We start from the raw sequence: 25,258 nt of genomic DNA, 5'->3' as shown, positions 1-25,258 counted from the left end.
TTTTTTTTTATAAATAAATGATTACTCTGTCTCCTACTTTGTCTTTTCCTTATAGCATGGTCAGATATGTCAGTAAGCATATTTTGGCATCTTTGTATAGTCTCACCGAACACAAATGTTTTTTTTAATTCTACATTTTTAACTTAAAAATCTATCTATATCTATATCTATCTATCTATCTATCTATCTATCTATATATATATATATATATATATATATATATATGAAGAGTTCAGATGCAAAACCAGCTAAAAGCCATCTCGGTCAAAAATGAGATAATGATACTGAGTGAATGCTCTCGACACATATTATACGTCCATCTAATACTTTTTCTTCAAACTCACTAAAATACCAGCCTCAGCCCAATCAGAAGTACCAGTACTTACATAGAAACCTATACATCTGAGCCTGAAAAAAAATGCATTTTTTAAAGAAAGACGTCAGATGGATTTAGCTGGTTTTGCATCTGAACTCTTCATATATATATCGATAAAATCTATAACTTACGAAGTTAAATTCATTACAACAATGAATTATATATTTCAGCCTATATGCAGGCACTGAGTACTACAGCCATATAGTGGCTATTGATATTTTTGATATTTGGATATTTTTATACCACCATATGTCACCAGATGTCACCAAAGACACCAAAATTTTAGGTTTTAGCTGTCGTACTGGAATGATTTTTTTTTTTACTTAAGTATAAAAAATAATAAATATAAAATAAGCACATTTTACATAAAAATTGCATAGTTTTTATTTTATTGAAGGCAGTGATATGACATTTACTACCAAAAAACAGCTTACTTCCGCAAAATAAGGGGGATACGAAGGATGCTTGAGGGTTAAATTCTTTTACGGATTCCACGTTCTCAGCTCCAGGATGTTAAGCCATCGGGTCATATGACAATTGTGCTGCCTACTTCGCGTCTGTATGTTTTCAGTTATTGGAGCCTTTATCTTAAGATGGGAACGTAAGTATGTTCTTTGTGCCATTTCCTTAAATAATTAGTAAACCAGAGTCTTTTGCTAGGTGTGTGTGAAGTTTGAATTTGACTCGTGCGCGTAATATTTCTATTGTGTATTTGAGTAGCTGACGAAGAATGGCATCACAAAATAAGATTTTATGTTGTTTTTGAACAAATGTATGTTTTAAGCACCGTAACTAATAACATGTTAGTACTGTATTAACTACTGTACATAGTGCCTTGCAACTCATTTTTGCTCTCCCATCCCATACTTAAGTTCCTCAATTGTAATATGCTTAGAAACAGGTTTTACATGGAAAAAAAGAGATTTGTTCAGGTTGCGTTGCGTTTTTTGAACAATGCGGAAGAAGCACACAACACCGCTATTTTAGCCTATTAAACTGAAAGAACAACAGTAGTGCTGTTTTTTTTCCGCCCACACTTTATATGATAACGAGATATAGACTTACGATCTGTCTGAATGCTGTCATTTGTTAGTAAAGTTATTAAGGAAGTGTTTCTTGCCAGCTTTCCTTTACACACCAGTGATATGTTTCTATAGCCTACACTCTGTAGACACACCTTTTGCAAAGAAGGCTTTTTAAATAATATGGCTCAAGCAAAATTAATCTCAGGTTTGTTTCCTTTGTTGTGATGTAACATTTGGATTTGTTTCTTTTGTGGTCATTTATAGGCCTACTTAACATACTGTACTACTATACTAAAAACTTGTAGTAAAACCTAAATGTAATATGCCTAATGTTAAAAAGTTTGCTTTGTTTGGTAATTATTTTTCAGTTAGACAAGAGAAGCCAACACTGAACAATGAAGAAAAGGCTGATTCCATTTAGAGGAAATAGAAAGGTGGATATTTAACCATCTATTGTCCAAACTATGTCAGTGTAAAACCATAAATATTACTCTAGTGTGGTACTTTTTTCCAGCATCGATGGCACAAAAACTGAAACCTGCTCCTTGAACATTCCCCACAGAATGGGTGAGTATTTCGATAAGCTTAGATTATTAGTATCCATTTAACTGTAGAGCATGTTCTGTTTTTTTAGAGTAATATTGTTCTTTTTAATAGCTTTCATGCTTTCGTAATAAATCTGCCTGCTGACCGCCAGTTTTCTATCATAAATCATTTAGGAAATTTATGAACTGTGTATTATAACTATGTATTATAACACTTTTGACTCTGCAGAGATAGACCTTTTAAAAGTAAATTCAAATAGGTTTTCTTTTCTAAGCCTGTAAATTGCTTGTATTTTCTAGACCACAGTTCTATACCATGTTCAGACTGGAATGAACACCATGTCAGCTCATGGTTAAAGGCAATTGGAATTAAACCAGAGCACATAGAGAAACTTGAGAAAGAAGAGGTAACAGGACCTGTTCTTCGGCACGTTTCAAAATCATACTTGAAAGAACTTGGTTTTGGAGGTGGCCAAATACAGCTTTTACTGTGTAAAAGAGATGAGCTTTTTGCACCGGACAAGTCAAAAACAATTAACAAGAGACCTTGTTTTGATGGAGAAGGCAGAGAAGACGCAAAGCATGAAGCTGTATCTTCTAGTGATGTCACAAGTCCTGAAACATCTGTGTCTTCGCCACAATGTCGATATCGGAAATTTAATAACAATGATGAACACTTCAGCTACATAAAACATGCCATACTCCCACCGGAGACAGGAATAGACAATCTGATCACTCCATGCCATGAGTATAAATCACTGGAAAATGCCTGTAAATTAGAACCAAGAAAGCTAAAGATAAAATTTGCCAGCGAAGTAATTCGATTTGCATGTGCGTGCATGAATATGCGTGCAAATGGCACAATCCACTTTGGGGTCATGGACAAGACAAAAACATCATACAAACATGGAGAAATAATCGGAATTCCCATTGAAGACAAAGAGGTCTTTGAAGATGCTTTAGACTACATTGAAAATTGTTTTCCAACACAGCACTCTGATGCCAGACAGTGTATCAAGACCCCAAAGTTTATCCCAGTAATTGACAAAGACTGTCAGACCCAAAACTGGATTGTGGAAGTTGATGTAGTTCCCATGGTGAACATTGTGAGGGATAAGCTGTATAGCGCCCGTATTCCAAAGTTCAACGAGAAAACCAATAAGGTTGAATATGAGCAAAAAGCTTATTATCAAAGAGTCGGACCAAACACACCACGTATTACTGAGGATGAACTTGTACGTTTCATTCAAGCTCTCAAAGATGTCGACCAAAAAAGAGAATGGGAAGAAAACAACCAGAATCAGATACAGGCTCATTTTAAAGAGGACTTAGGAAGAAAACTCTTAGTTCTTCTGACACATGGGAAAAAATACATAGACAACACGTTGCGCTACATCATGGTGTCAAATAGGTTTGATCAAGAAAACCTACAGAACACCAAATTTCTTGCCCACATGAATATCTTTTGTGTTTTTGATTATGACCCTGACTCCAAATTATCTGGACTTTGTCACAATTACCAAGAGCACCATGCGGTAAACCTTCACTTCCTGCATGATTATGATCATAGGGGGAACACTGCTGACTTTGTCAAAAAGTTACAGCTCTATGACAGGACCAGCTGGATTTTCTGCAATGGTCGAAGTGATTACATGGGACGTGAGAGTCCATGTGATGAAAAAACCTGGATCAAAAACAAGAAGAAACTGCTGAAAAGAGCAGTATCTGTTATCTGCAATGAGATTCTCCCTAAAAGATCATTTGTGGTGCTTTTCATTCTCACGTCTGATGTCGAACAACCCCTTGTTGACACCTTTCATGAATTCTATGCAGAAATGAGTGGCCATGAGGACATAGTCATCATCTCAGAGTCACGGGATAATTATAAGAAATGGTCAAGCCTTGCCCAAGTGTCCTGCTCGATGGACGTGCTTGAACAAATCAGTATTGCTGGTATGCCGATGAGTCATGTAGATGCTACAGTTCAAAGCATTCAGCTCACCAGTCTTCAGGCCACACGGCGTTTGCCTGTGTCAAACAATGGAGTATGCTTTTTAAAACCTGTGGATGAAGATAGTATGATCTCCTTAGAAGTGGTCCGTGTTGACCAGTGTGATGAAACAAATGTACATGTCATGGAACAAGAGCAAATACAGAAAATTGAACAGTACTTCTATCAAGGAGGAAAAATTGATTGGATGAATTTGTGGCTGGCTGACAGAAATCGGTGTGGACAAGTCATCAAACGTGATGCATACGCCGAAATTAACAAAATGTTGGAAGACCTTGAGCGTGCCGACTCATTAAAACGGTCCATTGAAAACATCAACATATATCACGAACCTGGTAGTGGAGGAAGCACAGTGGCACGACAGATCCTCTGGAACTGGAGGAAAAAAATGCGATGTGCTGTTGTTAAGCAATCGTACCAGGCTTCAACTGTCTGTGAACATGCGGTACAGCTTTGGAATTATGAGGAGGTTGACAAAAATGTCTGTTTACCTGTGCTTTTGTTGCTAGAGGATTGCAATACGGACTATCAGGATGACCTCAGACGAGAATTAAGCAATGCCGTCACAACAATGAAAATAAGTCCATCAAAACTGTGTTTCATCATTCTCTGCTGTAAAAGGTCTCTTGATCCAGAAAGGATGTGTAAAACATTGCCTTTACGCACAGTCGGAGTTACACACAAGCTGTCCTCTGAAGAAAAGAAGCTCTTCTCAAAGAAAGCAGAGAGTCTTAAGTTTGAACCAGAGTTTATACTCACTTTTGTGCTCATGAGTAAAGAATTTGAACAGTCTTACGTCACAGACTTTGTTGAAAATCTCCTGAAGGAAATTGATCATTCATCTCTGCAGACACAGTTAATCAAATTTGTGGCACTACTGAACAGCCACATTGAGGATTCATACATGTCTGTGTCCCACTGTGAGGCATTCCTAGGTTTAGGAATCCACATGGACAAATGTCTAACATGGGCTGATGAAGTTCGATACCGAACATTTGAAAATTTCTTAAGTGAGCAGGCTAGGTTTTTTTTCATACAGCTAAAATCTAGTGAGACACATATCTCCTCTGTGAGAATAATTCATTATTTGATAGCTAAGGAGATCCTGAAGCAGCTCTCCAGCTATCAGAGCCAAAGTGAAATAGCAATGAGTCTGCTTAAGGACAATGTGCTGTTTGACAACAGATTTGGAAGGGATGACTTTAGAAAGTTTGTCAGAGATCTGTTTATCAAACGGACCAAAAAAAGCAAGGGAGATCCAAAAAACAGTTGGTTTTCTCCTTTAATAGAGCACATCTGTGAGACAGAAGATCTGGAGAAAGCCATTGACCTTTTGAAGGTAGCTTGCACTCGTTTTGAGGATGCATTTGTTGCCCAACAGCTTGCACGGCTTCTTTATGAAAACAAAAGGTTTGTGGAAGCAGAGATTTGGGCTAAAAAAGCCAAGTCTCGTCCCCCGCAGCACACATACATACTTGACACACTGGGACAAGTATACAAAAAGTGGTTCTATGACAAATATGAAGACATTCGCAAGAAAGACTCTATTGAGCCGAACAATGTCACTGACATCATTGATACTGCTCTTAAGGGAATCAATGCTTTTAGAGAATCTGAAAAATGTCCACACACAGACTCTGTAAATAATTCTTATTTTGGAGAAGTTGATATTGGATGTCGATTGCTTGATCTCCTGTCATCTGTGGACATTTTTTCTACCAAAGTGGGAAAGAGGAAGTTGCTGGATTACTTACTCACTAACTACATACCGGAGGAAGTACAGAAACCATGGCAGATGTTTCATGGCCTGTTAAAAGGACTGAAAAACAGTATTAGAAAAGCCCTGGAGTGTATTTGTGAGGATCTTGCTCGCTTTCAGAACTACAGTTCTGAAGAAGAGGAAGAGCTGGTTGAAGGAGAGCCCGACAAAGTAAATAATCCAAGAAAATGGCTCTTCAGGAAAAGTTCTGTGTATGCCAGATTTTTTTCCATTGACAATGAACCTGATGAGGCTGTTGATACAAAGACAGTTTCTCTATTTAGGAGACAAATGAAAATTTTCGAACTTGGAGGTGGTAATGTTACAACAATTCTTTACCTGCTATCTGATAAAAAGAAACACAGCGCTGGAGCGAGGCTTGAGGAAATAATCAGCCTTTTTCCAGCTGATCTAAACAAGGATCTTGACCAGACAGAGCTCATAAACTTCATCTTCTGTCAGATAGCGCTCTCCTGTGCTTCACCTGGCTCTAGAAAACTTCTTTCGATTGAAAAACTTCAAGATCTCTGCAAGCCGTTTCACATTGAAAGGAGAACTCCCTTTCCAGAAACTGCATACTTTCTCCTTTCACTCTTATTTTGGCCAGAGGACTCCATGAGCAGTGTGCCATCCCAGGCAAGTATCAAAATTTGCACAAAAGCAATAAAACATCTCCATTCTGATGTAAAATCTGCTGCCACAGGAAAGGGTAGGATTTTCACCCACTTCTTCCTTGGAAAAGAAAGCGGTCTTAAAAAAATTGTGCACAAGACCACAATTGAAAAATTCTGTAAGGGAACCCTCAGTGAGAGACGCCTCAGATGGCAAGGTGGTGAAGTGTGGACAAACTCAGATATTGTACAACTGCTTAAACGTGTTGCGGGATACACAGAAGATGGAAATCTGTTCATTCGGATATCTGATCACAACATCAGAGTCATTCCACTTTTTTCTGCCTCCTTGCCAAGTTCAAATGAGAATGTGACCTTCTACCTAGGGTTTTCTCTTCATGGAGTGGTAGCTTTTGACATCGAGGTGGCAAAGTGAAATAATGCTTAAAAATGCAAAAGATGAGTTTATAACCTACATCAAGCAATCAAAAGTTTCATTGTAAGACAGCTGTATGATGCGAATTATGTATATAGAATATGCATCTGGGTTTGTTTTTGATTTGTATATCAATTTTGTGCTCTTTAAAGGAATGTTATTAAATGTTTAAAATCTTCATTTAGAATCAAACATTGCAGTGGTAGTGATGTACAGAGTAAACAATGTTTTATAATTTGTTTTACTTTTTGCTTTAATTAACCTTGATATGTTCATATGTTGATATCATATATTTTCGTTACTTTGTCACTTTGTGGGTGCATTTCATATCTATCATAACTTTAAATAAGTACAAGATGTATTGTTGTTATTTAGTTATTTGTAATAGTGTCAAAATTCAGATGTTTAGCAAAAAAATGTTTCATTATTTGGATTGTGACTTTTTGTATATTTTGTATACACACACACACACATTTTAGAAGCAGTTGTGCATAACAGTATGCATGATAATTGCATTGAAAAGATTGTTTACCATGGCAAAATTGTTCCAGTTTGCAATTCTGTGTTGTCCTGTTACACTGCACATGGTTCAAACAAAAATGTATAGAAATAAAAATATTGTGGCCTCCAACCAAGCCTCCTACTTAATCTGTTGTTAAAATAACACTTGTGCCATCACCAGTGCATTGCCCTCTTGTGGTAATAATCTACAACTAGCCTACAAATATCTACAAAAGCTCCAATAGAAAATACTACATATTTTTGAAAACCAGATTAATTATTGTCCCTGTCTACTTAATCTCGTTCATCATCATGAGATGTTTAAAGCATAGGTAGTTGGATTAATTAAAATAGAATACAAACTACAACCTTGCCAAGTTTAAATATATAAACAGTCACTGCACAAAGTGTTGAATATTTATTTAATGTTACAAGTTCACACAAATGAAATGTTCCCGGAACAAATTATTCACAGTACAGTCATGTCAAATCTGAACAAGAAGGAAAACCATAAATTATGATAATTATAAACATTATCACCATTTACAGATGAATCAATATATATACACATGATTTTTAAGGGATATGATTCTCACAATTCTGTTCTTTTTAACTATTACATTTACATCCAATTTTATGATTATCAGGAAGTTTTGTTTGTCTTTGGTAAGAAAAAATCTGTAATACCAAACAAGAACATAAATCAAACTATTTATACTAAAAAATAATAGAATATTATCAAATTAAGCACTTCATCACCAAAAAATATATCTATCAACAACGGGCAATGCAGGTCATAGTATAGTAAATCAAAGTAGAGTGTTTATAGGCTGTTGGCTTGTGCAGAGCTTCATGATTATGTGAGTACTTTCGTAATTCAGTTTGCTATTTCAGTAAACATACAGGACTGTCCGTTTTAAAAATCTTCAAACCAGTGACTGCAACATAATAGAGACTACATCCTAAAATCAGTTGTCACATATAAACAGTATTGTGTTAATATATTCACATTATTGAGAAAAATGATTTAAATAAAGTTTGATCACACATGTATTTTTCATTGGTCCATTTTATAGGATCTATTTAGTTGATCAAGCACCCATATAAACACACAGCACATCTTAGCAAAATCTTTTTTCAAACTTTGCTGTTGAACTAATACTCACTCAAAGACGGACTATACTTAGTGTTTTCAATTCAAGTTTGTTGAAGTTGCTTAAAATGCAAACGCTGCTATGATAATTTGTGTTAGGAATTCTGGGCAGCTGCTTCCCAGGTGCTGTCAGATAGATGAGTGTATGAAACACGGTGGTGTCAGTGCGCCGTGCCCTGTGTTTGCTCACCAAGGAACTCCTCCAGCACGTTTATGATTCCACAGGCCTCAGGAAGGCTGCTGTGCTCGGCCCGTGCGTTCTGCAGCAGCACGTCCCCGTTTCCACAGCTCTGCAGGAACAGACAGCAGCGGAAAAGAGCGTAGTGACTCATTTCAGCCTGACGGATGAAGCGCTTCAGGTTGTTCATGTCCTGGATGGCCTGCATGAAGAAACAATGTTCATATTGAAAACAGCCGAAAATAATGACCTGGGATTTCTAAATGTGACCAAAATCATTATATAGACAGAAAAGCATTTTTTGTTCATTTAAAAATTCTAGTTAACTCTGCTTTATTTTTAACATTTAAAGGGACAGTTCACCCAATAATGAAAATTACCCCTTGATTTACTCACCCTCAAGCCATCCTAGGTGTATATGACTTTCTTCTTTCAGATAAATATGAAAATATGATGTCCTGGCTCTTCCAAGCTTTAGAATGGCAGTGATTCAGATTTTGAAGCAAAATAAATTCCGTTCATCCATCATACCTCCACATTACTCCGGGAGGTTAATAAAGGACTTCTGAAATGAAGTGATGCCTTTGTGTAAGAAAAATATCCATATTTACAACTTTATAAACAGTTCCCTGGTGAAAAAACCAGCATATGCTGGTAGGTAGGTTTTGATGCTGGTTTAAGCTGGTCTTTAGCTGGTCATGTTGCTGGTCAAGAACCAGCATAAACCAGCAAAGGACCAGCATCCCAGCATCAAAACCTACCTACCAGCATATGCTGTTTTTTTCAAAAGGGTTAGCAGAAGCCAAGATTATAGTTTATAAAGTTTTAAATATGGATGTTTTTATTAGACAAATGCATCGCTTCAGAAGGCTTTTATTAACCCCCGAGAGCCGTGTGGACTACTTTTTATGTCGGATGGATGCACTTGGTTTTGCTTCAAAATCTCGAACACCCATTTACTGCCATTATAAAGCTAGGAAGAGCCAGCACTTGTGGGTGAGTATCCCATGGGGTAATTTTAATTTTTGGTTGTGCTATTCCTTTAAGGTAACATATTTTAAAATAGGTTGTTAAATGTTAAATGTATTGTCCGGATATCAGGTTACTATTATACACAATTAGAAGCAAATTAACCTTAAGTTTAAAGTTCTCCAGGATTTGACGGAGAAGGAAAGGGTTAAAGCGCTCAGCAGCATTAAGGAAGGCCTGGATCCAGTCATCGCAGAACCGGTTACTGACTGCAGAGATACCAACACAACATTATCAAAATAAGACATTTAACGTCTGTACATTTAGTGGAAGTGATGCTGCTGCTGCTGCTGACCTTCATTGGTGACTGTAGGTGGGCTGGTTGAGCAGTCGATGATCAGACTGGTGTGAGAGTCCTCTGAAATGGCCTTACAGAGCGAGGCTGTAGTGGTGTCTTCCTGAACTAGACCCTGTAGGCTTGCTGCCTTGATAAATCTATTCAAGACAATTAATCAAATTGTAATATTAGTGTTTAAACTATAAATATGTAGCAGGTATTAAGAAAATGCTGTTTTGCTTACCTCGCCACATCTGCTTTTGTCTTCTCATCTGCCCCTGTGACCTCGACAAGCTTGTGACTCAAAGCCTGCAGCAGAGAAGTAGTTCATTTACCATTTTACGTAATATGGTATATTATTGCTTTCAAATATTATTTTATAAAATGTATTTGATTTAGACAGCAGTGGTTTCTCACAGCATGCAGAAGGTACCCGACGTTCGCCTGCAACAGCTGAACCACTCTGTGAATGTGCATAACTGACTCTTCATACCAGCGGTTCAAGTAGGGCCTGACTTCTGTCTCCAAATTATGCATCTGTAACCAGAGGTTGGCAACAACATTTACAGCAAATGAATACAAAATCATTGTGCAAGCAGATATACCTTCAAAAACTAGACAGATTTGAACATTTCAAAACTGTCCTCACCTCTGGAGTCAAACTGCCCTGCAGACCCTGGACGTACTTGTCCAGCTCAATTCTAAATGTTTGCAGGGTTAAAGAAAATGTGTTCAATATCCTATTAAGAGAGTAACATGTTTAAATACAACAGTAAAATGCAATCACTTGATTCTTTAGTGTACAATGCAGCATTTTCTACAGCTTAATGGTCAGTCATTTGTGTATTTAAGGATATAGATTCAGGCCCTTTTCTGATCCTCCGAGAAGACACACCACCCAGCCGTTGCCATCGGCCTCAGGCTGTTCTGGAGATTTCTCCTGCTCCAGCAGACAACAGTAACAGCCCACCGCTTGCTCAGGGATGCTTGAACACAAGCAAGTACTGAATCAGTATAAGATTATGCATGGTAATATTGTTCTGAATAAAAATAAGATATGGTTTGGATATTTAGTTCTGCACTGAAATATACTAAATAATAAGTAATGCAAATGTATTAATACCATGTCATTTAAACAGTACTCCTTACCTGGCTAAATATTAGGTATTTATTTATTAATAATTTAATGGCAATGCAGCAGCAGTGGCTACATTCATGGCAAAAACAATCCAATTGCATTATTCAATCAATATCCTTTCAATAATTTGGCTAAAAATGTGCAGTGTTACTTTAGTACCATTTAAATACTATTTTAAATTAGCTTTTGAGTTTTTTGTATTTTGAGTTTTTTATTTTTAGATTTTAATAATTTTGTTATGTGCTTATTTATTTTTAGCTTAAATTAATTTTTATTCCAGTTTTAGCACATCGACTTAAAATGTCTTATTTCAGTTAGTTGCCGAAGCACATTTCCTCATTTCTAATTACCGTTCTATATTTTTCATTTAAAAGTTAAAATTTTCATCTAATATTTTCATTTTATTTCAGCTTTATTTCAATTTTCTAAAACATTTTGAATAGTTTGTTTTAAAGTCCCCCTGCAGTCAGTAATTTTGAAAATAATGTCTTGAATAGAACTCTATACCCCTACCACATACATTATACGTGAAAATGCACAACAATGGTGTTGACTGATGAATTTGCAAGTGGTTTGTCTTTAAGCATATTAAAAACACCAGACAGACTTGTAAACAACTTTAAAAACATGATTTACACCACAGGGGGATTTTAAAGGATTACTTCACTCCAGTATTAAAATTTCCTGATAATTCACTCACCCCTTTGTCATCCAAGATGTTCATGTCTTTTTTTTTTTTTATCAGCCAAAAAAGAAATGAAGGTTTTTGTGGAAAACATTCCAGGATTTTTTTTCCATATAGTGGACTTGAATGGTGAATTCAACGGGTTGAAGGTTCAAATGACATTTCAATGCAGCTTCAAAGGGCTCTGCACAATCCCAGCCGAGGAATAAGGGTCTTATTTAGCAAAAGAATCTGTCATTTCTAAAAAAAACCCCTAAAACCTATGTACTTTTTAACCACAAATGCTCATTTTGGACTAGCTCTGCGTCCACGACTTCACGCAGTACGTAATCACGTTGGAAGGGTCAATTTGAATATAGGCGGAAGTACCGACCCAGTGTTTACAAAGCAAACGTGCAAAGAAAGTCAAATGCCCCTTACAAAAAAAGGTAAAACAATGATGTTGGACAATTTTGAGGTTGGAGGAGAAAATGAGACAGAGCTTTTTGCCCTACCCTACCTTTTTGAACCGGAGTACTCAGATGAACTAACCATGCTTGACCTTTCCAACATGATTACATAATACATCAAGTCACAGATGTGCATTGCAGAGCTAGTGCAAAATGAGCAATTGTGGTTAAAAAGTACAGTTTTAATTTTTTTTAGAAAATGGCAGATCATTTTGCTAGATAAGACCCTTATTTCTCAGCTGAGATTGTATAGAGCCCTTTGAAGCTGCATTGAAACTGCAATTTGGACGTTCAACCCATTGATCCCCATTGAAGTCCACTAAACAAAAATCCTGGAATGTTTTCCTCAAAAACCTTAATTTTCGACTGAAAAAAAGTAAAGAACATCATGGAAGACATGGGGGTGAGTAAATTATCAGGAAATATTATTTCAGAATTGAACTAATCTTTTAACAACACTGGTATGACATACCTTAGCTCCACAGTGGCAATGTTACCCATGCCCCCTAGCAAAGCGCCTTTGCTCAGCCTGCGGGAGATGTAGCTTCGTAGTTCTGGCTCAGCCTCAGGTGGCAAGCTGGCGTCCAGCAGCGTGAGACTTTAAGAGTGGAAAATAAGTGTTAAACTAGAATATCAACAAGGAAAGACAAAGTGAACAAGCGGACAGACAAGCGGTCAATGAAGCAATGATGTTCACAGAATCACCAGCGGCACCTAGCAGAGATACAAACCAACAGAAATGCACAGTTTGACGTTAGACAGATCAGTTCAATGGTTATGGATGATGTGAACAAGCCGACATGATGAAAAGCCAGACGCAGAATCCTTTGTTTTGGACTGAAGGCATGATTTTTTCGTCCATCACAACACTGAAAGCCACAGGACTGCAATGACTGAGAAATGATGGATGGACCTTTTTTTACCTAAAGTCTTCCTGACTTGTGGTTGAGTCTGATCTCCTCTGGCTCCAGGCCACACTTTCTCCAGAAGCCTCAGATCTGGGTAGTTTGATAATGCGTTTAATACCTCATAAGCATTAATATGTTAAGATCTCCCGAGGTTCTTACTGGCCTACGTGGCCATGTATGGTGTTTTACAATGTCTTATACCAGTGGCCATACATTATGTAACTCATCCAGGATACAGTCATATGATAGGGCAAAACACTAGCTAGACATAACCATGCATGCTCGCATCTCATAAACTCCTTAATATGCGGTATAAAAGATATTCCTAAAACAGCTAGCACTTTGCAAAGCACCCTGCATTTGGAAAGCCTCCTTAGCATAGTGCTTTCTCATGCAATGATATAACGCTAGTTACACGTGGAAACCACTGTACCTTGTGTTCTGGTAGTAATATATGGCATAGTAGCTGTTAATCTGTTGTATTTTCTGGCTGTATCCGCCGATCTCTTCGTTGTCGAAGTCTGCATCCCTTTCATCCACGTCTATGGACTCCTGGAAGGAAGAGGTCTGAGATGTAAACATGTCTCTGCAGAGCCAAAAGAAGACGAGCGACACTGATATCTGCTACAAATTACGTGCTGTTCTGATAACTAATAAACTTTAGTCCTAAATATGTTAATGCATTGAAGCAGTGTGCCTATTATGTTTAAAAAAACTATTTAAATGCTACGTGACATTTAAAGTCATAGTAGTGACAGCGACACTGGTAACGTTACGCATGCGCCGTAATTGGGTTTCGTTTGTGAATGAATCAATGTTTTGAATGAATCTTTTAAGTGAACGAATCGTTTGTGTTCACTGAGGCTGATTGAGCAATTTTGCCGGGCAACAAATTTATGTCTGGACAATTTAGGGCCCTGTGTCTCTCCTGGTTGCCCATTGACGGCAACATTTCCCAAAAATATATTTTTTCCTCAATATTTTTAAATATTTGTTTGTTTGTTGATTATTTGCACCCTCAGATTCCAGATTTTCAAATAGTTCAAACCATCAAACCATACATCAATAGAAAGCTTATTTATTCAGCTTTCAGATAATGTACAAATCTCAATTTCAAAACATTGACCCTTATGACTAGTTTTGTGGTTAAGGGTCACATAGTTTGTACCTATTTATTTACATATATATACATTCACTGAACAAGTGTTTTGAGCCTGATCATTCAAGACTAGGCATGTTCCGCTCTAAAAGTAAGTCTTGTTGAGGTAATTAACACAAAATGATGTAAATGTTGCAAGAACATCTGATGTACACTTGTCAAAAGTGTTTGAACAGTAAGATTTATAATATCTTAAAGAAGTCTCTTCTGCTCACCAAGCCTGCATTTATTTGTAAAATTATTAGTAAAATTTAGAAATATTTTACGATTTAAAATAACAGTTTTCTAATTGAATATATTTTAAAATGTAATTTATTCCTGTGATTTCAAAGCTGAATTTTTAGCATCATTACTCCAGTCACGTGATCCTTCAGAAATCATTCTAATATACTGATTTGCTGCTCAAAAAAAGTATTATTATGTTGAAAACAGCTGAGTTGACTTGTTTCAAGTTTCTTTGATGAGTAGAAAGTTCAGAAGAACAGCATTTATCTGAAATAGAAATCTTTTGTAACATTATGAATGTCTTTATCATCACTTTTGATCAGTTTAAAGCATCTTTGCTAATTAAAAGTAATCATTTCTATAATTTCTTCAAGCTTTTGAATGGAATAGTGTACAATGTTACAAAAGTTTTTTTTATTTCAGATAAATGCTGATCTTTGGATCTTTCTATTGATCAAAGAATTCAGAAAAAGATGTACATAAACTGCTTTAAATATTGATAATAATTTTAAAACTGTTTCTTGATCAGCAAATCAGCATATCAGAATGATTTCTGAAGGATCACGTGACACTGAAGACTGGAGTATAATGCTGAAAATGTGGCTGTGATCACAGGAATAAATTACATTTTAAATAGAAAACAGTTATTTTAAATAGCAAAAATATTTCACATTTGTACTGTTGTACTGCTGTACTTGGGATCAAATAAATGCAGGCAGGGTAAACAAAAGAGACTTTTTTTAAAAACACTAAAAATCTTACTGTTCAAAAACGTTCCACTAATATTTTATGTAAATAATGAAAGTAGGGTGAAAAAAATGTATTATTAGTATGCTACTTTTTGTAGTTATGCCCAGCCCGTTGGAGTGGAAATGCTTTGTTGTCATATAATAATTTTGTGTTAATAATTAATTAATTGTCTTTAATTAATTTCTGTAAACGAAAAATTTAAGTACAACAAGGCGATTTTGCCATCGGTTGCTCAAATGAAATTACACAGAAAAATACTTTTTTTTTTATTGAATGTTACGTGAACAAAATAGATAATACAGATAAATCCAACAAGTTTCAAAAATTTAGGTACATTAACAATGGATGACAGACTCTTACGCCACCTACTGCCGCAATAATGTAACACGATGTGATTTGTTCATTTTCATGATCCGATTCAAAAGATTCGAGTCACTTGAATGAATCAAAAGCGTCACCACTCCTACGCATGCGCTTTAGAAGTTTGCGTATAAGCGCGCCAAGCAGCAAGAGCACTTACAATCTGCACTGCAGCGCTATACCAGAATACATTACAGTACACTGCTGCAGTCGGCATAACATTTAAACATGCCGTCAAATGTAGAAATAAAAGCAGTTTTGCGTGACTTGCCTTACCTCACGCAGCGTGCAAAGGAGCTGAGCGGCTCGGACGGGACTGTGATCCGCCAGCAGGACACGTTTTTCAAAGTGCCTGCAGGACGCCTGAAACTCAGGGACTTCCAGGATGGGACCGGACAGTTGATCTTCTATGAGAGGCCAGATACAGAAGGACCCAAGCTGTCAAATTACTCCATAAGCCCTACCAACGACCCACAGGGGCTTGTCAAGGTTCTGACGGATGCACTGGGGCAAGTGGGGCAGGTGAAGAAGGAGAGGAGGCTGTATATGGTGGGACAAACCAGGGTGCATGTTGATTCTGTGGAGGGCCTGGGGGACTTCATGGAGCTTGAGGTGGTGATGAAAGAGCAGCAGAGCAGAGAAGAAGGAGTGGCCATCGCAAATCAGCTCATGCTGGACCTGGGAGTGAAGGAGGAGGACCTGATAGATGGTGCCTACATGGATCTCCTACTGAAGAACCAGCAGAATGGACATGCATCATAGACTCTGACCAGATGTGGTCTACTGTAAAGCACTTAGAGACATGTATGAAAGATAGACTTGTTAGCCTTAACACTGATTCCTCTGACATTAAGACATTAAATGTTTCTGGGTTGTTTTTACCTTCAGCATAGCTGATCCTTTTGTATAACTATACAGAATAATCTGTTGAGATTAAAAGCATGATCTGAAATGATCAAAACAATAAATAATTTGTGTAGATCATGTTTGGTTTCTCTGTGTTGAATTTTAAGGGACATTCTAATCTCTTATAGATGACAGAAAATAAACCATAAACCAAAATTAAAGTTGTCAGGGCAAAAAATAAAGAAATAAATAGAAAAATAAATACACAAAATTAAATAAATATATAAATAAAGTTAATAAAATTGTGGTGTGTATATATGTATATAGATAGAATAAAAATATATAAAATACATGGAATTCTTTCATAATAAAATTGTTAGACTAGAATAAAAAATATGTACTGAAAGTAAAATAAATAAATATTACATGTGCTGGTCATATAATTAGAATATCTTCAAAAAGTTGATTTCACTAATTCCATTCAAGAAGTGAAACTTGTATAATGTATACATTCATTCCGCACAGACTGATATTTTTATTATACTTTATTATTTACTGATATTTTTTTTTAGAAATCTTGAAGAGTCAGTATCAACTGAAAAGTATGAACAAGAAAAGTATGAGCATGTACAGCACTCAATATTTAGTTGGGGCTCCTTTTGCCTGAATTACTGCAGCAATGTGGCGTGGCATGGAGTCGATCAGTCTGTGGCACTGCTCAGGTGTTATGAGAGCCCAGGTTACTCTGATAGTGGCCTTCAGCTCTTCTGCATTGTTGGGTCTGGCAAAAAACGCATCTTCCTCTTCACAAACCCCATAGATTTTCTAAGGGGTTAAGGTCAGGTGAGTTTGCTGGCCAATTAAGAACAGGGATACCATGGTCCTTAAACCAGGCACTGGTAGCTTTGGCACTGTGTGCATCTCCATAAAGTTGGTCAGCAGCAGGAAGCATGAAGTGCTCTAAAACATCCTGGTATACAGCTGCGTTGACCTTGGACCTCAGAAAACACAGTGGACCAACACCAGCAGATGACATGGCACCCCAAACCATCACTGACTGTGGAAACTTTACACTGGACCTCAAGCAATGTGGATTCTGTGCCTCTCCTCTCTTCCTCCAGACTCTGGGACCCTGATTTCCAAAGGAAATGCAAAATTTACTTTCATCAGAGAACATAACTTTGGACCACTCAGCAGCAGTCCTGTCCTTTTTGTCTTTAGCCCAGGCGAGACGCTTCTGACGCTGTCGGTTGTTCAAGAGTGGTTTGACACAAGGAATGCGACAGCTGAAACCCATGTCTCGCATACGTCTGTGCGTAGTGGTTCTTGAAGCACTGACTCCAGCTGCAGTCCACTCTTTGTGAATCTCTCCCACATTTTTGAATGGGTTTTGTTTCACAATTCTCTCCAGGGTGCGGTTATCCCTATTGCTTGTACACTTTTTTCTACCACATCTTTTCCTTCCCTTCGCCTCTCTATTAATGTGCTTGGACACAGAGCTCTGTGAAGAGCCAGCCTCTTTTGCAATGACCTTTTGTGTCTTGCCCTCCTTGTGCAAGGTGTCAATGGTCATCTTTTGGACAACTGTCAAATCAGCAGTCTTCCCTATGATTGTGTAACCTACAGAACTAGACTGAGAGACCATTTAAAGGCCTTTGCAGGTGTTTTGAGTTAATTAGCTGATTAGAGTGTGGCACCTGGTGTCTTCAATACTGAACCTTTTCACAATATTGTAATTTTCTGAGATACTGAATTTGGGGTTTTCATTAGTTGTCAGTTATAATCATCAAAATTAAAAGAAATAAACACTTGAAATATATCAGTCTGTGTGGAACGAATGTATACATTATACAAGTTTCACTTCTTGAATGGAATTAGTGAAATAAATCAACTTTTTGAAGATATTCTAATTATATGACCAGCACCTGTGTATTTGAAATTAATAAAAGTGGTGTATAGATAGATAGATAGATAAAAAAAATACAGTAAAATATATGGAATAGAATGAAATTATTAGGATTAAAAATATTTACCAAAATATAAATAAAAATAAAATTAAATAAGTAAAAATAATAATAAAATGGTGGTGTCTATGTATATATTTACAGAGAGAGAGAGGGAGATACAGAATAAAAATATAGTAAAATATATGGAATAGAATAAAATTATTACAATGGAATAAAAAATGTACCAAAAGTAAAATAAATAAAAAGAATAAATAAAATTAATAAAACTATGGTGAATAGATAGATCAATAGATAGATATATAGATAGGTAGATAGATACAATAAAGTATAGTAAAATATATGGAATATAATAAACAGAATAGAAAAAATAAAATTAAATAGATATACATAAAATTAATAAAATTGTGTTGTATACAGTATAGAGAGAGAGAGAGAGAGAAATATGCATAGCAATGAATTTTTAAAAACGTACCGAAAGTTAAATAAATAAATACAAAAATAACTAAAAACAAATGGTTATAAATGATTATTAGAGCCTACAAGAATTGTCTAAACAGAAGTAAAAAGTTAGAGATCAGGTCGGGTGTAGTGAAACTGGAAACAGTGCATTGCAATGATTAGTAGAAACCACTGGATTCCAAACTGATTATAAACACAGAAAGCAAGACAAGAAAACGCAAATACTGTCTTCAGTTCGAGGAATGACAATTCAAATGTTTCTGCTGTCATTAGCAGCTCCAAACAAGTAGGTGGCAGTCATACACGTGATTCCTCATGCAGCGTCTTCTGTGTTCTCGCGAGACTACATTTTTCCCTAATCGCACCGCGCGCCCCTCTTCCTTCCTCTTTCCGCCATATTGCAGAACTGGTAAGCCTCGGGACGTCTACAATGCTTCTATAATCTGGTTAAAATCACGGACATCGTTACGTATTATTCATATTTAGACTATAATATATGTTTGTGAGCAGCCTAAACGCCAGGTTTTTGAATCATTTGGTTAATCGTGTCTGTATGAACGGATAAAATCCCATGATATTCACGGGTGTCCAGCCTCTCCACCATTCAGCACTGGCTGTCCATGTTACTGAGGGACAGACACGAATAACCCGAGTCAAACCAAAGCACTCAAGCAGTCCGGTGCCTTATTTTACCCACATATATATGTTGTTTTGACAGCGGGAGGTTTATGGTGAAGACAGACTCGGATAGCGTAATTCGCTCACTATTCCACGCACTGCTAGAACCGTCCACAGTTTTAACTTGTAATCATGTAACAGTTTTCGGTTGCTAAGAATACGTCATTGAACATTTTGTCTTTTATTCAGCCGCTTTGTCGATATGTACCTGGCGTCAAAGTAGCGTTTGGTTCGGGACAGTGATTAGTTAAGGCTGTGTAACGAATATATATACTACATATGAGGTAAATAACCTGATTTTCTGTCTCCTCAGGCATCATGGTGCGCATGAACGTTCTCGCTGATGCGCTGAAAAGCATCAACAATGCTGAGAAACGTGGGAAACGCCAGGTTCTCATCAGGCCCTGCTCTAAAGTCATAGTCCGCTTTCTTACTGTGATGATGAAGCATGGTGAGTGAGTTCATGAGCTTTTTAACGCACAAGAATCTGCATTCTGCTCTTGACACGAATTGGTCTGTCTTAAATGAATATTTCACACAATGTTGTTCCAAATCTATAGATCGACTTCTGTTGAAGTAGAAATATGATGTTACCCAGAATGACAGCTTCTGTCAGTCACTTTAAGGAGAATGAATGACATAATTTTCATTTTTGAATGGGTTGTATCTCATGAAACAAGCTGCTCATTCTCGTGTGGTCTTTTGCAGGTTACATTGGCGAATTTGAGATCATTGATGATCACAGAGCCGGGAAAATTGTAGTCAATCTCACAGGGAGGCTGAACAAGGTGAGTGGTTTAATAAACTTACTTGTTCACAATAAACGTCTAAAATTTAACCTTAAAGTGTGAGATACTTGTACTGTGTTGTGCGTTTAGTGACGGCTAAAGGGTTTCTTAGCCGGGTAGATCATAATCTACTTTTTTTGCAATGTAGACCAACATAGTTATTACTTTTATTAAACCGCTGCTGTGTAATGAAAATATTACATAGTTATAAAACTATTGTTGTGTTACTAGTATAGTTATTAGGAGTGGGAATCTTAAGACACCCCGTGATCCGAATCCAAAACAATTTTTCATACCGAGTTATATCAAAGATATGTCTCATTTGTGTTTTTCTTAAAACAAAAATACTAACGTAACTTTTTGGTTAGTCTTTTCACATAAAGCTATTACAAGGTGGTAATAATGAAAACTATTGGATGTTAATTATAACTAGCTACATATAGCTGAAAAATATACAAATACACTACCAGTCAAAAGTTTTTGAACTGCAAGATTTTTTGGTTTAAAAGAATTAATTATAGAAATTGATGCTTTTTTTGCTGGTATGCTTTAAATTGATCAAAAGTGATGATAAAGACATTTATAGTGTTACAAAAGATTTCTATTTTAGATAAATGCTGTTCTTCTGAACTTTCTATTCATCACAGAAACCTGAAAAAATTCCACTCAACTTTTTTAGCAGCAGATCTGCATATTAAAATGATTTCAGTCATGTGACTGGAGTAATGATGCTAAAAATTCAACTTTGAAATCATAAATTACATTACATGGAATACATAGTAAATACATAGAAAACCGTCATTTTAAATGATAATATTCCAAAATTTTACTGTTTTTGCTTTATTTTGGATCAAATGAATGCAAGCTTGGTGAGCAGAAGAGACTTCTTTAAAAAAAAAAATTGACTAGTAGTGTATTTCAGAGATGTATTAGATTTATTTGTGTTTTTAAGGAAGTCCACTTCCAGAACAAAAATTTACAGTTAATGTACTCACCCCCTTGTCATCCAAGATGTTCATGTCTGTCTGTCTGTCTGTCTGTCTTCAGTCGTAATGAAATTACATTTAGGAATTTATTAGGAAAACATTTCAGCATTTTTCTCCATATAGTGGACTTCTATGGTACCCTGAGTTTGAACTTCCAAATTGCGAGTTAAACGTGGCTTCAAATGATCCCAAATGCAGTTGTAAAAGATCCCAGCCGAGGAAGAAGGGTCTTATCTAGCGTAACGATCGGTTATTTTCGTAAAAATAATATAATTAAAATGCTTTTTAATGTCAAACGCTCATTTTTGTCTCACTCTGCCTGAACTGTTTTTGTTCCGGTTCATGACAGTTAGGGTATGTTGGAAAACTCCCATCTCATGTTTTCCCTCAACTTTAAAATCGTCCTATATGGCTGTTTTACCTTTTTTGTTAAGGGTGTTTGATCTTTGCATGTTCACTTTGCAAAGACTGTGTCGGTACTTCTGCAGTGATGTAGGATGATTTTGAAATGATTTTTGAAGTTGAGAGAGAAAATACGACTGGAGTTTTTCAACATACCCTAAATGTCTTGAACCAGAATACACAGAGTTTCAGGCAGAGCAAGACAAGATGAGCGTTTGAGGTTAAAAATTATTTAAATTGTTTTCTTTTTTTTTTCTTTTCTTTTCTTTTTAATGAAAATAACCAATCTTTCGCTAGATAAGCTCTCGACTGGGATCGTTTGAAGCTGCATTTAAACTTCATTTTGGAGGTTCAAACTCAGGGCACCATACCAGTCCATTATATGGAGAAAAATCTTAATGTTTTCCTCAAAAAACAATTTCTTTACGACTGAAGAAAGTCACAAACATCTTGGATGACAAGGGGGAGAGTACATTATCTGTAAATTTTTGTTCTGGAAGTGAACTTCTTCAAATAAAATGTGCAAATGCAAAGATGTGCAAACTTTTCTACTTCATAACATACATTCATGGTTAAAAATAAGGCATCAGACTGCTGATTACCAATTTAACTTTTTAAACTAACCACAGTCTTTCTTTAAAAAAAAAAAAATTACATTAATTTCACATCATAAAACTAGTTTGAGATGCAAGTGGATTTAACTGCTCACTTGGAGTTACGCACAGCTGCATGCTCTTTAGAACGAATGCACACAAAGCGAATATGAGCATTTCAAATCAGCCATCTGTCATTTGAGCTTTGTGTGTCCAGTATGTATGCTAATCCAAATGACATAAATGATGCCTTCATTAGAGCGTTTTGGAAAAATACTGAAACACCAAACTGAAATCTCACAGTGCAGACTGTGCAACAAAGCCCGCTTTAACCATCATACGTTATGCGTTTATTGGATGTTGTGTGTTTGTGTGTAATTGACAGCAAGCAGAATATGCCTGTCTGTAGCGCACATGTACGTGCATGCTAAAAAAAAAAAGCACAGAATTGTTAGAGAGAAAATCGCAATGCATTGAAGAATCAATTTTTGAATCAATGTTTTGTTGGGCAAAAGGTACAGATAATTTTAAAAGATATTTTAAAATGGTTCTGTATCATACCAAGTACCAATTGAATACATTTATTTAGCAGGTGCTTTTTCCAAAGCAACTTAAAAACGAGGAATACAAGAAGCAATTCATCTTGCGGAGACAATAATATGAGAAGTTCTAGCAATACAAAGTTTCAAACATTGTCCAAAATAGTACAAGCTAGAAAGTGGTGGGATATAACTGCAGATGAGCTCTATCTTAGACTACTGATATTATGTGCTTCAAGCACTCAAACTGTTCTCTTAACAATTTATCTGATGCAGTGTGGTGTCATCAGCCCACGGTTTGATGTGCAGTTGAAGGATCTGGAGAAGTGGCAGAACAACCTTCTCCCCTCCAGACAGTTCGGGTGAGTAATTGCCAGCGTCTACCTGAAATGTTTTAAACACCTTTTTATGAGAATTTAACTATTTTTGTTCATTTTCTGGTTTTACAGTAAATGCTAATATGATTAGATTTGGTTGCCAGTAGTTCAAGTTTCAAGTCTTAGTTTACCATCAGCCACACGTTCAACAGTGCTTGAATATTGATATCTGGCAGCTACAGCTTACTATGGTGTCTGCAGAAGTGCTAAACCCAAATCTTGTTAGGGTTAGATTTATTACGTAATATTAAAAGAGTAGATGAATAAAAATATGAATTGACTGTTTTCAAATTAATGACATGAACAGCATTTGCAATGCTTTATGGAAGGTGGCAGATGCAGAATGCTTCTGCCATGAAAACTAAACCTAGAAATTGAATATGGAGTACAGTAACCTAGTATCTCTGGCTCCTTGACCATTTTGTGTGATATCACGTCAAAGCAGACTTGAGCTTTGTCAGTTGCCGCATTTTTTTTTTTTTTTTGTTCTCTTGCTGTGATCTTGAAAATGATCTTATCTAAATGCTCCTGCATGCTATATGCTGGTGTCCTTTGTGTGATTCCTCTGTCTGTCACTTCAAGTAGTTGTTGTCCTGTCAGTAGATTAGAAGTTTTTGCCCTTTTTGGTGAACAAGTGTTCAAAATGTTCATTTTATGAAGTCTTGTCTCATTTGCCATCAAAATCCATGTTGTTCAACTGCAAATGGAGTCCAACTTGATTAACCATTGTTAATTCATTAGTAATTTGTAGCTGAATTGTCGTCTTGAGTGTCTAAAATCTGCTTGCTAGATCTAGCTCAGCTTGTCACCTTATATTTGCCACTGTAATCTGTTTTTATTGCTAAGGTTCTGAACAGATGAATTATTGATGGTTATCCAAATTTGACTAAGAATAATTTGCTGATTGCCAGGTTGATTGCTTTTCATTGCTTTGTGGTTTTGTTCTAAAATATCTTGCAAATGTCAACTGTGTAGAACAGAATCACCTTGGACAGCTTGGTCATGTTTTTTTGTCTCTTTATTTTCTGCAGATTCATTGTTTTGACAACCTCAGCTGGCATCATGGACCACGAGGAGGCCAGACGAAAACACACAGGAGGAAAAATCCTTGGTTTCTTTTTCTAAAACATGTAAAGTCGCCAACAAATAAACACAGTGGAAGACAAGTTGTATGTGTGCTTTGCTTTCTTAATGTATAACACACTATGTACTCATTCACACACTAGCTGAAGGAGCAAGTGTATACAGTAGGAAAGACATGATGCATACCTCCAGTGAAAACAATTGTTCTGTTGTTCATTGACACCTCGAGTTTGGCTGAAAGCAGTGTAATATTGTCAATGTTGATGCTGTCATAACACAAGTTACACAAGCAAACAGTGAAATGATGCAGATCTAGTAGAAAAGCTTACAGTTCAGAGGGTTTAAAACGTTTCTGCTAGAATTTCACGTTTGAGTGTTTTATGTCTGTTTGCTAGGAAAAGCATGTTTATGTGAAACTGAGGTTATGACCAGAGATGCAGTGACTTCAATCACTGGCTTGGTTTTAAGTTAAGTGGCAGTATTTGATGTCTGGCAACTGCAAGAGGAATGAAATGATTGTGTTAATGGGGTTCACATTGAAATGCACATTCTTTAATGGAGTATTCATAGCTCATCTTGACTAGACTGTGGTTTGAAGAGAGACTGTCAAAACTGTGAGCCTGCCTGAGAGAGGAAAAGGAAAACGTCCTTTTGTACTTGAGGCAAGTGAAAAGATTAGCACTTGCTTCAGTGTCAAGCTGTTGGGAGTTCACAAGTATCTAAATGGGTGAGGTTTTGATGTTATCTATAGATATTAAACTAGACATAGCTTTGGGAAGTCCTGTCCGTTTCAATTGCGTCGGAGGAAGCAAAATAGCTTTAGTGCTAATGAAGCTCATTTCATAATTTACTTTATGATGAATGAAAATGTAAAACAAACATTAATGAATTTAATGAGCTGACTTCATAAAAACTCACCACTGCTTTTTGCTTGAGTGACCTTCAGCGTCATAATCCTAATTCTG

The 25,258-nt window shown here is 36.5% G+C and overlaps 3 protein-coding genes across 5 annotated transcripts; 2 read left to right on the top strand and 1 right to left on the bottom strand.

Moving 5' to 3' along the window:
- Positions 1–868: 868 nt before the first annotated feature.
- Positions 869–7,656, top strand: LOC127162957 (sterile alpha motif domain-containing protein 9-like). Of its 2 annotated transcripts, XM_051105905.1 has the most exons (4): positions 869–977; positions 1,770–1,835; positions 1,916–1,968; positions 2,247–7,656. In XM_051105905.1, the coding sequence occupies exons 3-4, from the start codon at positions 1,965–1,967 to the stop codon at positions 6,761–6,763; spliced, it is 4,521 nt and encodes a 1,506-aa protein (XP_050961862.1). In that variant the 5' UTR covers positions 869–977; positions 1,770–1,835; positions 1,916–1,964; the 3' UTR covers positions 6,764–7,656. The 2 variants fall into 2 exon arrangements, with proteins under 2 accessions (XP_050961862.1, XP_050961861.1); XM_051105904.1 differs by having other exon boundaries at positions 1,770–1,968.
- A 16-nt stretch (positions 7,657–7,672) lies between these two features.
- Positions 7,673–13,869, bottom strand: c3h17orf75 (chromosome 3 C17orf75 homolog). Of its 2 annotated transcripts, XM_051105907.1 has the most exons (10): positions 13,515–13,869; positions 13,097–13,171; positions 12,646–12,771; positions 10,759–10,887; positions 10,551–10,608; positions 10,319–10,438; positions 10,146–10,210; positions 9,920–10,059; positions 9,730–9,833; positions 7,673–8,797 (listed from the first exon to the last, which is right to left on the bottom strand). In XM_051105907.1, exons 1-10 carry the CDS (start codon positions 13,661–13,663, stop codon positions 8,579–8,581), a joined length of 1,185 nt encoding a protein of 394 aa, XP_050961864.1. In that variant the 5' UTR covers positions 13,664–13,869; the 3' UTR covers positions 7,673–8,578. The 2 variants fall into 2 exon arrangements, with proteins under 2 accessions (XP_050961864.1, XP_050961865.1); XM_051105908.1 differs by lacking the exon at positions 13,097–13,171.
- Positions 13,870–19,165: 5,296 nt separating this feature from the next.
- On the top strand, positions 19,166–24,376 carry rps15a (ribosomal protein S15a). The gene is made up of 5 exons (XM_051106534.1): positions 19,166–19,256; positions 19,839–19,976; positions 20,234–20,313; positions 23,110–23,195; positions 24,242–24,376. Exons 2-5 carry the CDS (start codon positions 19,844–19,846, stop codon positions 24,333–24,335), a joined length of 393 nt encoding a protein of 130 aa, XP_050962491.1. The 5' UTR covers positions 19,166–19,256; positions 19,839–19,843; the 3' UTR covers positions 24,336–24,376.
- Positions 24,377–25,258: the final 882 nt, after the last annotated feature.

This window comes from Labeo rohita, chromosome 3 (genome assembly GCF_022985175.1).
Source record: "Labeo rohita strain BAU-BD-2019 chromosome 3, IGBB_LRoh.1.0, whole genome shotgun sequence".
NCBI classification, from domain to species: Eukaryota; Metazoa; Chordata; class Actinopteri; order Cypriniformes; family Cyprinidae; genus Labeo; species Labeo rohita.
Note: the sequence above shows the minus strand (reverse complement) of the source record. Positions and strands in the feature narration are given on the sequence as shown.

Bases quoted from the DNA above. Each gene is read 5' to 3' on its own strand.
- c3h17orf75 (XM_051105907.1), bottom strand. From the start codon at position 13,663: ATGTTTACATCTCAGACCTCTTCCTTCCAGGAGTCCATAGACGTGGAT. The intron at 10,888-12,645 runs GTATGTCATACC...CTTGTGTTCAAG, and splicing joins ATTGCCACTGTGGAGCTAAG to CATCCCTGAGCAAGCGGTGG. The intron at 9,834-9,919 runs GTCAGCAGCAGC...GTATCTCTGCAG, and splicing joins ACCTACAGTCACCAATGAAG to TCAGTAACCGGTTCTGCGAT.
- rps15a (XM_051106534.1), top strand. From the start codon at position 19,844: ATGGTGCGCATGAACGTTCTCGCTGATGCGCTGAAAAGCATCAACAAT. The intron at 19,977-20,233 runs GTGAGTGAGTTC...GGTCTTTTGCAG, and splicing joins TACTGTGATGATGAAGCATG to GTTACATTGGCGAATTTGAG. The intron at 23,196-24,241 runs GTGAGTAATTGC...TATTTTCTGCAG, and splicing joins CTCCCCTCCAGACAGTTCGG to ATTCATTGTTTTGACAACCT.